At 43.2% G+C, this 17492-nt stretch overlaps 1 protein-coding gene and 1 non-coding gene across 2 annotated transcripts in view; one reads left to right on the top strand and one right to left on the bottom strand.

The window, feature by feature from the left end:
- The first annotated feature begins 819 nt into the window (after nt 1-819).
- The window catches only part of LOC126109825 (synaptic vesicle glycoprotein 2A-like), a 181810-nt gene continuing 165137 nt past the window's right edge, over nt 820-17492 (top strand). The window contains exon 1 of the mRNA XM_049914881.1: nt 820-881. Within this exon, the coding sequence (XP_049770838.1) occupies nt 872-881 (10 nt within the window). The 5' untranslated portion in view covers nt 820-871. The remainder of the gene's footprint in view (nt 882-17492) is intronic.
- On the bottom strand, nt 12551-12624 carry Trnat-ugu (transfer RNA threonine (anticodon UGU)). The gene has a single exon. It is a non-coding gene; the product is annotated as a tRNA-Thr (tRNA).

Below are 17492 nucleotides of genomic sequence, written 5' to 3'. Positions count from 1 at the left end.
CACCTCTTGTTCGCATTGACGGCACTTTGAACAATGGATGTTACATATCAGATGTGTTACGACCCGTGGCTCTACCCGTCATTCGATCCCTGCGAAACCCTACATTTCAGCAGGATAATGCACGATCGCATGTTGCAGGTCCTGTACGGTCCTTTCTGGATACAGAAAATGTTCGACTGCTGCCCTGGCCAGCACATTCTCCAGATCTCTCACCAATTGAAAACGTCTGGTCAATGGTGGCCGAGCAACTGGCTCGTCACAATACGCCAGTGACTACTCTTGATGAACTGTGGTATCGTGTTGAAGCTGCATGGGCAGCTGTACCTGTACACGCCATCCGAGCTCTGCTTGACTCAATGCCCAGGCTTATCACGGCCGTTATTACGGCCAGAGGTGGTTGGTCTGGGTACTGATTTCTCGGGATCTAAGCACCCAAATTGCGTGAAAATGTAATCACATGCCACTTCTAGTATAATACATTTGTCCAATGAATACCCGTTTATCATCTGCTTTTCTTCTTGGTGTAGCAATTTTAATGACCCGTAGTGTATTTGCAAGAATCCGCAGAGCTCTATCTAGCATAGTTCCTTAGAAATAAATTTTAGAATCTAGGGTAAGAGTTTTTGCTTACCCTGTATCTCTTTTGACATCGTCACGTGGGACAGCGCTTGCTGCTGAGCCCGGATGACATCGTAGAAACAATAGCTCTGGCCTTGCACCGCGAACGGTGGGACGAATTTACGTACACGACGGTTCTTATCAGGGACCTTCGCTGGCAGATAACCGCGTCGCCGCTGACGGCGTGGACACAGCTCGCAGGACTAATTACCACTCAGTACTCAGCCGTCTATCTGAGGACCCGTCAGCGAGCATGGACGCGGGTAAGTACGAAGCAGCGCTCTTAAGCGACTGCAAGAAAGCCCAGGTGACTCCCCTATGAGCAGGGTAAAAGAACACCAGCAAAATTACAGACCAGTATCCTTAACGTCCATTTGCAGCAGAATTCTTGAGCATATTCTAAACAGAATCCATCGAGGCAGAAACGCTTCTGTTCGCAAATCAGCACAGAATTGGCCAGCTTGTCCTTTCCTCGCACTGAATCTAGTGAACCATCGATGAAGGGCAACAGGCAGATTCCATATTCCTAGATTTCCGCAAAAAGGCTCGACACAGTACCCCTCTGCCGACTGTTAACGAAAATCCGAGCATATGGAATGGGCTAGAGGGCTTCTTAAGTAATAGGACCCAGCACGTAGTTCTCAACGGCATGTGTCCACCAGATACAAGCGTAAAGCCAGGAGTGCCGAAGTACGTGTGATGGGACCACTCTTTTTCTCTATGTACTACACCAACAAACTCTGCAGTGCTTCGCAATTGGCTAATATTTATGGGAAGTCTACATGTCGTAATCTCCTTCTCCATCCTCTCTCTCTGTCCATCTCTTCCTCTGTCCTCTCTTTGTTCATCTCCTCTTCGTCCTCCTCCTCCTCCTCTTTTGTCCATCTCCTCCTCATCCTCACCCTATCTCTCTCCACCTCCTGCTCCTCCCCTACTTCCTCCCCTCTTGGTCCTTTACCTTTCCCATCTCTCTGTCTCTCTCCCCTTCCCCTTTTTCGCCGACTGTGTGCGTCATTTATTGTTATTGCCAACAAAACCTTGATACGGAATTGAAGCCACTGAAGTAGGTAAATCCACTGCAATCATTGGTATTCGCGGTAATAGGGACCTCTGTAGCTGCTGGATCTGTCAGTAGCTTCAATGTCAGTGTTTCGAACAGTTTTGATCTGTGATTGGGTTGAATTGCTATGCTTCAGACGATTTGGGTTCTGTAGTAGTATTCTAATCATAAGCCGATAAGCCATGAATATAACTAACCTATTTTCAGTTAAAACCGACTGGAAGGAAGAAAACAAATAGTACATTTTCGTATGTACCATTTTTGTTCTAAAGTTACATACGCGAAGAAATAATTATATCGGAGATCAAGTCATCTAATGGTTTCAGTATCCCGCTATCGTAGTTAAAACTGAATGCGAGAAAGAAAACGAAACTACACATTTACACAGAATTTTTTTCTTGCTATCAGTTTCAATAGAAAACCTGTACACTGTTGTTCAAAACAATAGTAGCCCATGCTCGTCTGAAAGTTATTGGAGTATTGTGTAAAAATTTGAAGTAAGTTGGTCAAGAACTTTTTGAAATTTCTTGTAACAATGTGTCTCCTGTCTCTCTCTCTTAGATACGTGTTTCGAAGTTTTACTGGCCTTCGAAGTAGTCACCAGCATTGTGTATAACCCGTTGCCAGCCAAGTGGAAGTCGTAGGATACTCTTAGCAGTGCCAGTTGTGATGACAGTTCGAGCGGCGTGGTCTGTTGCCAGGCAAATTTGTAGCAGTTCTGAAGCAAATGCCGTGAAGTATTCCCTTCAGTTTAGGAATGCTTCCATTTCATGCCCCTCGACTCTCATAACAGCCATCTGGTTTCTGTACAAATTGTAAATAGCCTTTCGCCCGCTGTACTTGACCCCAGCCACCTTCAGAATTTGATAGAGAGTATTCCAGTCAGCACTGTCAAAAGCTTTCTCTAAGTCTACAAATGCTGGAAACGTAGGTTTTCCTTTCCTAAATCTATCTTCTAAGATAGGTCATAGTATTGTCTCACATGTTCTAACATTTTTACGGAATCCAAACTGATCTTCCCCGAAGTCGGCTTCTACCAATTTTTCCATTCGTCTGTAAAGAATTCGTGTTAGTATTTTGCAGCCATGACTTATTAAACTAATAGTTCGCTAATTTTCACACCTATCAACACTTATTTCCTTTGGGATTATAATTATTATATCCTTCTTGAAGTCTGAGGGTATTTCGCCTGTCTCATACATCTTGCTCATCAGATGGAAGAGTTTTGTCAGGGCTGGCTCTCCCAAGGCTGTCAGTAGTTCTAACGGAATATTGTCTACTCCTGGGGCCTTCTTTCAGTGATCTGTCAAACTCTTCACACAGTATCATATCTACCATTTCACCTTCAACTACGTCCTCTTCCATTTCCTTAACATTGCCTTCAAGTACGTCGCCCTCTATGTACTCCTTCCACCTTTCTGCATTCCCTTCTTTCCTTAGAACTGGTTTTCCATCTAAGCTCTTGATATTCATACAAGTGGTTCTCTTTTCTCCAAAGGTCTCTTTAATTTTCCTGTAGGCAGTATCTATCTTACCCCTAGTGATATATGCCTCCACATCATTGCATTTGCCTTTAGGCATCCCTGCTTAGCCATTTTACACTTCCTGTCGAGGATTTCCTCTAGCCCTAGTCTTTTTACCCACTTGATCCTCTGCTGCCTTCACTATTTCATATCTCAAAGCTACCCATTCTTCTTCTACTGTATTTCTTTCCCCCTTTCTTGTCAATCGTTCCCTAATGCTCTCTCTGAAACTCTCTACAACCTCTGGTTCTTTCAGTACATCCAGTTCCCATCTCCTTAAATTTCCACGTTTTTGCAGTTTCTTCAGGTTTAGTCTACAATTCATAATTAATAAATTGTGGTCAGAGTCCACATCTGCCCCTGGAAATGCCTTACAATTTAAAACCTGGTTCCTAAACCTCTCTCTTATCATTATATAATCTATCTGAAACCTTCCAGTGTCTCCAGGTCTCTTCCACATATACAGCCTCCTTTCATGATTCTTAAGCCAGGTGTTAGCTATGATTAAGTTATGCTCTGTGCAGAATTCTACCAGGCGGCTTCCTCTTTCATTCCTTACCCCCATTTCATGTCACCTACTACTTTTTCTTCTCTTCCTTTTCCTACTATCGAATTCCGGTCCCCCATGACAGTTAAATTTTTGTCTCCCTTCACTATCTGAATAATTTCTTTTATCTCATCACACATTTCTTCAATCTCTTCGTCATCTGCGGAAAATAGTTGGCATGTAAACTTGTTATACTGTCGTAGACGTGGGCTTAGTGTCTATCTTTGCTACAATAATGCGTTCACTATGCTGTCCGTAGTAGGTCACCCGAGCTCCAATTTTTTTTATTCATTATTAAACCTACTCCTGCATTACACCTGTCTGATTTTGATCCGCCTCTTTCCACCGAACTTCACTAATTCCCACTATATCTAGCTTTAGCCTATTCATTTCCCTTTTTAAATTTTCTATCCTCCCTGCCCGATTAAGCGATCTGACATTCCACGTTTCGCTCCCTAGAACGCCAGTTTTCTTTCTCCTGATAACAACGTAACATAATAGTTACGATTTTTTAAATTCGGTGATTCTTTCTGATGCATCCTGTATTATGTTCATTTTGTGTAGCTTCTTTTAAGTGCATTTTTTCATAAAAGTAAAGTTAAAAATTTATTTCGATATAGTTTTTGTGTCGTATTACTGTAATGTTTCACACTAAAAATTGAACTGTTTCACTAAGATTGCTGAATGCTATTTTTATGGCTATTTAAATATAGGGTGTACATAAAGTCCGTGAACACTTTCAATTATTTATTGCACAAGAACCAAACATTGTACAGATATCATGCATATGTCATTTTTAAGAGAAACCCTGAAAGTTTTTTTTTTTCATTTATACCGCCACAGCGTAGTTTGGTAATTTGCCGATAGTCAGCGCTAGTCGCAAACGTGCCAATTTCAGGTGCGGAGCGAGCTTTCTGTGTGTTGGAGTTCGATAAAAACAACAGTGCTGCAGCTGTTCAACGGATATTTAGAACCAAGTACGGTAATAAGCCGCCAACAAGGAAGGCCATTTACTACTGGCACAACAAATTCGTTACGACGGGTTGCTTGTGGCCGGCAAAGATAAGCGGACATCTACTGTGAGTGAAGTGAATGCGGAGCGTACGAGAGCCATTGATAAGGAGTCAAAAGGAATCGGTGCGTCGTGCATCCCGTGAACTCTAAATGACTCTAACAGTGGGAAAAGTCATGCAACAGAAGCTGTCTACGAAACCATTCAAATTGCAGCTGGTGCAGAAGCTTATTAACGACAAAGACAAGAGTTTTGAGTTTTGTTCGCAGTTGTATCAATTGAATGAGAATGGGGATGTCATTGTTGATAGCTTAATGTTTGTCTACGAAGCCACGTTTCGCGCTAAGTGAACAGGCATAATTGTTAAATCTGAGGTACAAAACATCCACACGAATGCATTGAATTTGAGTGTGATTCCCCAAAGGTAAATTTTTTGTGCCTTGTCACGTCGAAAACTGTACGGGCCATTGTTCTTCGCCGAGACCACTGTCACTGGATATTGCTATTTGGACATGTTAAACAGCAATGGGTGATACCTCAAATGCAACCGGACTCTCCGTTCATTTTTTAGGAGGATGGGGCTCCACCCCATTTTCATTGTGAAGTTCGTGGGTACCTGAACAAGGAGCTGCCGCATGGATGGATCCGCCGTCGTACAGAAGGGGACAGCTGTTTCATGAAATGGCCTCCCCGATCACCAGATCTCACTCCGTGTGACTTTTTCCTGTGAAGACACATTAAAGATCTGGTGTATGTACCGCCTCTACCACGTGATGTAGCAGAGCTCTGGCAGAGAATACGGGAAGCGACTGTCACAGTCGACTATTCCGTGCTGGGACCGATATGGCAAGAATTCGATTACCGTATTGACGTCTGCCGGGTCACTCATTGTTCACATATCGAATGTTTGTAAAAAAAAAAACTTACAGAGTTTTTCTTCAAAATTCAATATATATATAAACCAGATGGCAGTTATAAGAGTCGAGGGGCATGAGAGGGAAGCAGCAGCGGTTGGGAAGGGAGTGAGGCAGGGTTGCAACCTCTCCCCAATGTTATTCAATCTGTATATTGAGCAAGCAGTAAAGGAAACAAAAGAAAAAATTGGAGTAGGTATTAAAATCCATGGAGAAGAAATAAAAACTTTGAGGTTCGCCGATGACATTGTAATTCTGTCAGAGACAGCAGAGGACTTGGAAGAGCTGTTGAACGGAATGGATGGTGTCTTGAAGGGAGGATATAAGATGAACATCAACAAAAGCAAAACGAGGATAATGGAATGTAGTCGAATTAAGTCGGGTGATGCTGAGGGTATTAGATTAGGAAATGAGACACTTAAAGTAGTAAAGGAGTTTTGCTATTTGGGGAGCAAAATAACTGATGATGGTCGAAGTAGAGAGGATATAAAATGCAGACTGGCAATGGCAAGGAATGCGTTTCTGAAGAAGAGAAATTTGTTAACATCGAGTATAGATTTAAGTGTCAGGAAGTCATTTCTGAAAGTATTTGTATGGAGTGTAGCCATGTATGGAAGTGAAACATGGACGGTAAATAGTTTGGACAAGAAGAGAATGGAAGCTTTAGAAATGTGGTGCTACAGAAGAATGCTGAAGATTATATGGGTAGATCACATAACTAATGAGGAAGTATTGAATAGGATTGGGGAGAAGAGAAGTTTGTGGCACAACTTGACCAGAAGAAGGGATCGGTTGGTAGGACATGTTCTGAGGCATCAAGGGATCACCAATTTAGTATTGGAGGGCAGCGTGGAGGGTAAAAATCGTAGGGGGAGACCAAGAGATGAATACACTAAGCAGATTCAGAAGGATGTAGGTTGCAGTAGGTACTGGGAGATGAAGAAGCTTGCACAGGATAGAGTAGCATGGAGAGCTGCATCAAACCAGTCTCAGGACTGAAGACAACAACATATATATATATATATATATATATATATATATATATATATATATATATATATATATATATATATATATATGACATCTGTACAAAGATTAGTTCTTGTGCAATAGAAGATTAAAAGTGTTCCTGGACTTAATGTATACCATTTACAGCTGTCTGCCAGAGCTCATCTGGGACAGAATGTCGCAAAAAAACGACGTGGGAAGCTAAGGGTTATATTTAGTCAGACACTGCAGTTAGAATATCTTAAAAGAAAGATTGTAGCAGTGAACTTTTATCAGCAGCTGGCTGACACCCGGCACTACATGGCGCTCATTGGCGGAAAGAAAGCACAAGTCTACTGCACGCTCTGGCTACCTCTCGTTTTTGCCCGTCGGTCTTTGATAAAGGATCGAACGAATTAAGGAGCGACGGATGTGGGAACTAGTTCGCGTATTTCGCCTGCTGGAACGCTCTTTCTAACAAATTCGTTCGCGAACTACACAAGACTACAAGAGTGCTCTCTGTTCACGCAGTTGCCTCCTACACAGCTAGCTTATTTTCAACAATGGAGCTTCTGCAGCTACTTCACTAAGGACCTAGGATCTCAACTGTTGGCAAGCGGGTACTGAAGCAAATACGCTATTTGACCTAAGGCTTACGATTTTTGCCGATTTTGTATACCGAGAACTGGAGTGAAACTAAGTTAGAGTGCTGCAATGTATTTGAAGCAATAGTAAATGGTAAACAGAACTCATATACGGGGTGTTCAAAAAGTCTCTCCGCAGTGCCGTATGATTGTTCGCCTGCCTGGATTTTTCAACAAAACAATAAACGCACAACGATAGCGCAGTGATATTCTGTACCCATTCATAGGAGAACTTGAGTTAAGTGAAATACTGAACGGTTATTTTCAACCGCGCATACAGCTCGCGTTTCAATGTCACTGCTTTGCTGATGTTTTTGGTAATCGCATAATTTCACAGGGACTTTGGCCTCCACGATCGCCTGACCTAACACCACCTGACTTTTTCTTCTGGGGTGCAGCGAGAGCTGCTGTCTATAAAAACCGTCCAAAATCCATCGACGAATTGAAAACTGCAATATCCACTTTCACTGCTTCTGTTACAGAAGAAATGTTACAGCTTGTGTTTGGAAACATGGTTAGACGAATTGAATTGTGTATTCAACAACAGGGGAGACACTTTCAACATTGAATGTGAAAATTTGTAAGTAAAAATGAATATTCAATAAATTAATAACTTGCATTTCACTGAGTTTCATTTCGGTATATTCATTGCGGCATACGGCACGCGCGGTTAACAATCATACGGCACTGCGGAGAGACTTTTTAAACACCCCGTATAACAAAACAGTTTAACCTAACTTTAACCCCTAGCTGCTATGGATGTTGACACGAACACAATTATTATGGAGCTCTTTTATTTTTTATGTGTAAAACCACTGTTTTGGTGAATATATATTTTCATGACTTCCTGTTTGCTCGTTACACTTCCTGAAAATAGAATTTATGGAAATTTGCATTTTTAAATAATGCAGAATTTAAAACAGTGTGAAAACTAAAACGCAGCAAATTTGCAGTTTATTTTTATTTTATGTACCACTAAAATAACGACACATAGACCTCCCTACTCACTCAAAGATTATCACCAGGGAGATACTATTACAGATTCACAACGTAACTGTATAGAAAATCACACTTCAGTTACGTCAAATCGGAATCAGCTTTGAGTTTACTACTCATCGTTTCAGCCTTAAAGCGATTATTTAAACCCATAATTTCTCTCTGAGGCCCTAAATCAATTTTTAATCACTTTCACGCAGAACCTCCTACAATTCTCCAACCAAGTCGGAACACCATCTGTTCACTCGGATATCTTCTTTTCCACTTCAAACAAGGACACCAAAAGTCTGACGTTTTTTGTTTTTTCAAAACACTGTTTCAGTGTTTGAGGCTTGTGTCTCCAAAACAGCAAGTTTTTCTCCGAGACTTTTCCGAATCTGTTGCCGTCCAGGCAGCTGCAAGACAAATGTTGAGTTGCCTTGTTCTTGCGTTTGCCGCTTCCGTTTTCTCTATCGAAAACATCTTTTTGTTCTTACCGACGAAGTACGTTTCTCCATGGTTATCACCTGTCACATCTACATCACTTTCGTTTTCTTTCCAAAATAGTATCGTGATCACTAAATACTCAAAATCAGGGGTCATTACCGCCGTCACCAAAGTCTTCATCTGAGAATTCACCAAGGCATACTTGAACGCCCACATCCGTCTCTCACAGAAAACTTGGCGTAGATCGTCTATCTTACCTCACCACGGAGAAACGGTTACGTTCTACAAAAACACGACACGCAAACACTAAGGTACGTCTGTGACACCTCTGAAGGCCCAAAGATGAGAAACAAATTGCAACAACAATGTCAGATTCCTGGCAAAGTGTAGCCGGCCATCCAATAGGAAGTTAGATAGAAGACTTACTTCACTTCACAGAGGTGTGTGGAATACCACGAGACAAGTATAGCAGTCTGAGAGATCACCCATAGTAGCTAAGTGTTAATGTACCATTGGGTACGTCTTAACCCTAGCAATACCACCGAGCGAGGTGGCGCAGTGGTTAGACACTGGACTCGCATTCGGGAGGACGACGGTTCAATACCGCGTCCGGCCATCCTGATTTAGGTTTTCCGTGATTTCCCTAAATCGCTCCAGGCGAATGCCGGGATGGTTCCTTTCAAAGGGCACGGCCGACTTCCTTCCCCGTCCTTCCCTAATCCGATGAGACCGATGACCTCGCTGTCTGGTCTCCTTCCCCAAACAACCCAACAGACCTAGCAATACCAAGGTATTTTCCATAACGCGCATTACCAAAGGGGGAGGGGTACTTTGCCCAACCTAAGAAAAATGGAAAAATAAAATTCCTTAACAACATTCTTTTCAAAGAGATACTGATGTGTAATTGGGATCCAGAACCTGAAAATACCTTTTAGCACTCTCTTAGCAGCAGCAACACGTACTACCAACTAAATGATCACCGCAAAAAATGCAAATTTTGTCCATTGATGTTGACTTTTACTCTCAACATACTTTTTAGTGAGATACTGATATGTAAGTACGGCCCTGAATCTTGTAATGCTGAATACGGCATCACTGGGGAAATGACATCTATTTTTGAGACTCAAGTTTTTTAATTAAATTTAAATGAAGAAATTTAAAACAGATATGGAATCCGGTAGAAGAATTCATAACAAACAATAAATATTTTTTTTTCGAAATTTTAAAACATACAGCAGATTTTGCTGTCGAATATAGCACAAATTTCGATGTGGCTTAGCTAATTAACGAAACAATGGCTTTCTAATTGCAATAGAAAGAGCTGATGAAAAGCTCTGACACAGATTCATATCTGGATATTTTGAAGTTAGTTTTAAGTATGGTTTACGAGATTCTCATCCAAACATCGGAATAGCTTTGGGGACATTTACGAAAATTTCAGTAACTGCAGCATCTTGTCAACGAAGTTTCAACAAATAAAAAATAAAATGGAGGTAGTTAAGGTCGACTATAGGTGAAGCAGACTAGCCAGATTCAGTTATCTTGTCAACAGAATACGACACAGTTACCAAATTGGACTTCAATGGCGTATTGACAGAATCTTCCGTCGGTTCTTGGTAAAACAACATTATAATAAATGAAAAGCACCAGTTTCCTTTTGGTTTTCGGCGTACAAGGCCATCATCTGAAGATGGCCTTGTAAGCCGAAAACCGGTTAACAATAAAAGTAATATTGTAGAATAAAAGCAAACTAGTGCTTTTCATTTATTCAATGGCGTAATCAAGCGTTTGCTTCGCCTGAAAGCAAAGGAAGGTAAAATTATTCCTGGAAAGAAATGTGGTTCGACACTTAGTCATAGTCCTTTTCCTTTTATTTCGTGTCAATAATTTATGAGGAGGAAATAAAATGTATATTGTACACTGACGCAAAAAAAAAAAAAAAAATCGCAGCACCAAGGAGTTGTGCGACTTAAACTTACGTTGGTAGGCGTGTTTCTACATCTGAAAAATGATATCTATACCAAATTACGCACCAGCGGCGTAAAATTCGCTTTAAATACACCTTTGAGGCTGGACGTGTTCAGTTTCTGTCAGTCAAGAATCCCTTTAAGACAAGATGATGATGATGATGATAATGATGATGTTTGCTTTGTGGGGCGCTCAACTGCGCGGTTGTCAGCGCCTGCACAAATGCCCGACCTTTGCTCAGTCCAATCTCGCCACTTTTATGAATGATGATGAAAGGATGAGGACAACACTAACAACGAGTCATCTCGAGGCAGGTGAAAATCCCTGACCCCGCCGGGTATCGAACCCGGGACCCAGTGCTCGGGAAGCGAGAACGCGACCGCGAGACCTTTAAGGGGAGGTTTACTATCTATTGGTTGAAACAATCGATTTTTTAAATTTCATTTTTGGATTTATAAAAATGTTTAGTATCTACCCCTGAAATGGTTTTTCCAATATGGAATAGAAATGTTTGTTATTCGCGGTTGAACAAATAAATGCGCCTGCCTGAAATCGGCCTTTTTCACGCACCAGTTCTTTTCTTTCGGAGGACGATTTATTGTCCCGGTGCTTGTGAGGAAACACACAAAATTAAAATGAAAGTTTGAACGCGTGTGTTTGGAAGTTAGCCCCCAAGCATTCGCGTTCTGGTGCGAAGACTGTGGAGATTGCGACTTTCCTGGCAGTGAGCGGCTTCATCGAAGGGTATTCGGCAATTCTGAAGACCGTGGCAACGATGGACGTCCGCCTGGGACTCTATTACACGCAGTTAGCCAAGCATTCGGACGACCACCGGATTCAAGCGGCCGAAAAGCGCTTGTCACCGGCCGTACGAGCGGCTCTGGAGCAGCGCAGGATGGCCCAGATCGAGCAGAACGTCCTCTATGAGGAAGAAGGACTAGTTTATGGACCCAGAATAGCAGATTGAACGTACGTTGCATAATATTGCATTGATTTGAAGTCAAAACTTCAAACTCGTGTGTCTCGAAATGACTTTTTTTTATCGCGCGGTATGGTAATTTCAAATCTACTGAACCTATTGCCATGATTCTTTGTTTCCGACGAAGCTAACTAATTGTCTAGGAGTTGTACCACATTTATTCCGATCCATCAACTACAAATATTTTTACTTTGCCGACGAAGTCGAAAAATTGATGTAAAAAGCCCTATTTTTTTAAATGACTGCCATTTTGTTTCCTATGGTCCAAATAACTTAAGCGAGATACAACTCCTAAAGAATCTTATATACTTCGCTAACGTCGACTCAATTTCGATTTCAGACGAGCCGGCTGACCTGTGACATACCGCGTGTGGAGGTCCACATCGATATTTTGTTTCGTTCCGACGGCACTTACGCCTTTGCTCTTCGACATTTCCCGTCGAAAAAATTCCAGTTTGTAGAGGAAATATCAGTAAACATTTTGACCAAATTTGGCATTGATGTCTATAACACATCCCTAGAAAATAATTCTCGAAGAACATGATTTTTACGGGCCAAAGATAGTAAGCCTCCCCTTAAAGCAAGAAAGCGTCATTATCAACTCCTCACTGAGTTTGAACGAGGTCGTGTAACAGGACTAGGAGAAGATGGATGATCCTCCTGCGATATTGCAGAAAGACTTTGCACACATGTGGCCACTGCTTCAAATGGCTCTGAGCACTATGCGACTTAACTTCTGAGGTCATCAGTTGCAGAAGTGACGCAGCATGACGTGGCACTGACTCGACTAATGATTGAAGTGAAATGATAATTAAATGAAGACCACAAGTTGTTGGCAGGCGTTGATATACATCAACGGGGACAGTTGAAAATATTTGCGCTGACCGGGACTCGAACCCGGGTCTCCTGCTTACATGGCAGACGCTCTAACCATCTGAGCCACCGAGGGCACAGAGCATAGTGCGACTGCAGGGATTTATCCCTTGCACGCTCCCTGTGAGACCCACATTCCCAACTTAATCTTCGTTGATCCATTATGGATCGTGGGACGACGGCCGTTCCCAACTTAATGTCCACACACTACACTCGTAGTGCCGCTGCCCATTACATTCATTACTCACGGCAGACAATCCTACCGAGTCCCGTAAGAGTTCGGGCAATGTGTGTGCATCCAGCTCAGAAGAAGAAGAAGGTCAATGGCCGGTTAACCTTAACTATATGAAGATGGTATCTGTTCTTTCGGACATGTCCGAAGTAGTGATGAAGGTAACTGACACCACGAATCCTAAAGGGCTGTCCATAAATACGTAAGAGTAGAAGTGGGTGGAGAACTCTTCTGAACACTACCTTGCAAAGCATTCCAGATATGCTCAATAACGTTCATGTCTGGCGAGTTTGGTGGCCAGTGGAAGAGTTCAAACTCACAAGAGTGTTCCTGGAGCCACTTTGTAGCAATTCTGGACGTGTGAAATGTCGCGCAAGTACGTCAGAATGAACAATGGACATGAATGGTTCAAATGGCTGTAAGCACTACGGGACTTAACAAATGGCTCTGAGCACTATGGGACTTAACTTCTGAGGTCATCAGTCGCCTAGAACTTAGAACTAAATAAACCTAACTAACCTAAGGACATCACACACATCCAAGCCCGAGGCAGGATTCGAACCTGCGACCGTAGCAGTCGCTCGGTTCCAGACTACAGCAGGGTTCCAAATGGTCACTTGACACTACCGATAGAGAAGACCATTGTGTTCGGCGCATGGCCCTGGTTCATCGTACTGCATCTGAAGCAGGAATTTGAGCAGCAGTTGGCACCACAAATCGGTTGCTTTAGAGACAGCTCCGAGCCCGTCGCCGTGTAGCGTGCATTCCACTGACCCCAAACAACTGTGATTTGCGGCTTCGTTGGCGTCAAGCGAAAGTTCATTGGAGGGCAGGGTGGTTGGTTGGTTGGTTGGTTTGGGGAAGGAGACCAGACAGCGTGGTCATCGGTCTCATCGGATTAGGGAAGGATTGGGAAGGAAGTCGGCCGTGCCCTGTCAGAGGAACCATCCCGGCATTTGCCTGGAGTGATTTAGGGAAATCACGGAAAACCTAAATCGGGATGGCCGGACGCGGGATTGAACCGTCGTCCTCCCGAATGCGAGTCCAGTGTCTAACCACTGCGCCACCCCGCTCGGTGAGGGCAGGGTGGAGGGCTGTTATGTTTTCTGCCTCGGTACCAGTGATGGCTGTGTGTCGGTTGGAACGAGGCAAGCTGAGCGCCTGCATCCAACCTGTCACATACTGGACCTACACCTGGAGTTACAGTCACTGCCTGGGGTGCGATTTCATATGACAGCAGCAGCAGTCTCATAGTTATCCCACGCATCGCAGCGCGCATTTGTAAGCCTATCGGTTGATTCGGCCTGTTGTGCTGCCATTCATCAACAGGATCCCCGGGGGTGCTTTCCAACAAAATTATGCTCGCCCACGTATCGCTGTTGTACCCCAACATGCTCTACAGAGTATCGACATGTTACTGTGGCCTGCTCGATCACCAGATCTGTCTACAACGGAGCACATGAGAGACATATCTCAAGACAATTCCAGCGTCAGTCACAACTAGCTTTATTGGTCCTTGTATTGACCGACCAGGCATGGAACTCCATCCCACAAACTGACATCCGGCACCTATACAACACAATGCATTATATTTTGAATCATTTCTTGAAGCATTCAACTGACCATTCTTTACACTACTGGCCATTAAAATTGCTATATCAAGAAGAAATGCAGATGATAAACGGATATTCATTAGACAAATATATTATACTAGAACTAATATGTGATTGTATTTTCACGCAATTTGCGTGCATAGATCCTGAGAAATCAGTATCCAGAACAATCACCTCTGGCCGTAATAACGGCCTTGATACGCCTGGGCATTGAGTCAAACAAGCTTGGATGGCTACGTACATGTACAGCTGCCCATGCAGCTTCAACACGATACCCCAGTTCATCAAGAGTAGTGACTGGCGTATTGTGACGAGCCAGTTGCTCGGCCACCATTGGCCAGACGTTTTCAATTGGTGAGAGATCTGGAGAATGTGCTGGCCAGACGTCTTCAGTTGGTGAGAGATCTGGAAAATGTGCTGGCCAGGGCAGCAGTCGAACATATTCTGTATCCAGAAAGGCCCGTACAGGACCTGCAACATGCGGTCGTGCATTATCCTGCTGGAATGTAGGGTTTCGCAGGGATCGAATGAAGGGTAGAGCCACGGGTCGTAACACATCTGAAATGTAACGTCCACTGTTCAAAGTGCCGTCAATGCGAACAAAAGGTGACCGAGACGTGTAACCAATGGCACCCCATACCATCACGCCGGGTTATACGCCACTATGGCGATGACGAATACACGCTTCCAATGTGCGTTCACCGCGATGTCGCCAAACACGGATGCGACCATCATGATGCTGTAAACAGAACCTGGATTCATCCGAAAAAATGACGTTTTGCCATTCGTGCACCCAGGTTCGACGTTGAGTACACCATCTCAGGTGCTCCTGTCTGTGATGCAGCGTCAAGGGTAACCGCAGCCGTCGTCTCCGAGCTGATAGTCCATGCTGCTACAAACGTCGTCGAACCGTTCGTGCAGATGGTTATTGTCTTACAAACGTCCCCATCTGTTCACTAAAAATGGTTCAAATGGCTCTGAGCACTATGGGACTCAACTGCTGTGGTCATAAGTCCCCTAGAACTTAGAACTACTTAAACCTAACTAACCTAAAGACATCACACACATCCATGCCCGAGGCAGGATTCGAACCTGCGACCGTAGCAGTCCCGCGGTTCCGGACTGCAGCGCCAGAACCGCTACACCACCGCGGCCGGCATCTGTTGACGCACGGATCGAGACGTGGCTGCAGGATCCGTTAGAGCCGTGCGGATAAGATGCCTGTCATCTCGACTCCTAGTGATACGAGGCCGTTGGGATCCACCACGGCGTTCCGCATTACCTTCCTGAACCCACCGATTCCATATTCTGCGAACAGTCATTGGATCTCGACCAACGCGAGCAGCAATGTCGCGATACGATAAACCGCAATCGCGATAGGCTATAATACGACCTTTAGCAAAGTCGGAAACGTGTTGATACGCATTTCTCCTCCTTACACGAGGCATCACAAGAACGTTTCACTAGGCAACGCCGGTCAACTGCTGTTTGTGTATGAGAAATCGGTTGGAAACTTTCCTCATGTCACCACGTTGTAGGTGTCGCCACCGGCGCCGACCTTGTGTGAATGCTCTGAAAAGCTAATCATTTGCATATCACAGCATCATCTTCCTGTCGGTTAAATTTCGCGTCTGTAGCACGTCATCTTCATGGTGTAGCAGTTTTAATGGCCAGTAGTTTATTTCCTGTACGATTGTACAGTTTCGGCGCTAGGCCATTATCAAGTATATTACGGATGATTTTTTGGTAACAGATTATGTCATATATGTCGTTGGCCCTATGACATCATGATACGCTTATAAATTAGTTTGAAGTGTTCACGCAATTTTAGGAGTACGAGCACAACATGATGTCATAGGAGCAACGACGTATGTGACATAACCTATTATCAAAAAAATCATCCATAAAATACTTGAAAATGGCCTAACGCCGATATTGTACAATCGCACAGGAAATAAAGCAAATGGCAGCTGAAGGCTTCAAGAAATCATTCAAAAAATTCATCGCAGCTGCGGACCCTATGGCACTGCAAATTATACAATGCATTCTGACAATTACAGCGGTTATTAACGTACCAGCTTTTCACATTTGCACTGCCGTATCTCGCTCTTACATTACCCTGTGATCTTGGCCGGCCGCGGTGGTCTAGCGGTTCTAGGCGTTCAGTCAGGAATCGCGCGACTGCTACGGTCGCAGGTTCGAATCCTGCCTCGGGCATGGATGTGTGTGATGTCCTTAGGTTAGTTAGGTTTAAGTAGTTCTAAGTTCTAGGGGACTGATGACCACAGATGTTAAGTCCCATAGTGCTCAGAGCCATTTGAACCATTTTGAACCTGTGATCTTGTAGTGTTAATCAAACACACTACCTAGACAAATGTATTCCTGAAATTTTTGTTCTACATGAATTATTTTCGGTTTTTGGATTATTTTCCATCAGTACAACTGACAGCACAATACAACAGTAAATACTTAATGGCTACGACACTGCTGTAGGGCGTACAAAGTATTGTTGTTGTTATTATGATTAGTGCCATTAGTGAGACACAAAGCTCTCGTGGCCTAAGTCTAGCGATTATTGCTAGTTCAGTAATCAAGTAGTTTACTAACACTGGGCCTAATTATTATACACACGTCTTAATTTGGTTGATTTTAAATGAATTTTTAATTGAAGTGCGTATCGCTAGGGAGGCGAGTGAAGAAGAGGAAGCGTGTTTTGTAACAAATATATATACTCAATGAGGATAGTTAGCGTTTATTTCTAAGAAGCAGTTTCGGGTAGCACTCGTGATGTACTCAGAACTGTATCATCATTCTACAAAAAAGACTCTTATAAATAAACAGTAGCAACAGTTTCAGTGACTTATTAGCTTGTGATCTAATAAAACATATCTTGACATTTTAAAAATGAAAGTGTTGAAAGAAATTTAGTTTCATCTTAATGTTAATAAAAGGGGGGGGGGGGGGGTTAGTTCCTAACTTGTGATTGAATTCAGCAGTATTAGCTTCACAAAAGTTGGGAACGACTGCTTAGGTTCTAACGAGTGAGCTTGCGAGTATCAAAATATATGGCGTAAATATCTTTCGATTGCATTGACTTACA

The sequence above is a fragment of the Schistocerca cancellata genome, chromosome 12 (genome assembly GCF_023864275.1).
Source record: "Schistocerca cancellata isolate TAMUIC-IGC-003103 chromosome 12, iqSchCanc2.1, whole genome shotgun sequence".
Taxonomy (NCBI): Eukaryota; Metazoa; Arthropoda; class Insecta; order Orthoptera; family Acrididae; genus Schistocerca; species Schistocerca cancellata.
The sequence above is the reverse complement of the archived record's forward strand: the minus strand, read 5'-3'. Positions and strand labels throughout refer to the sequence as shown.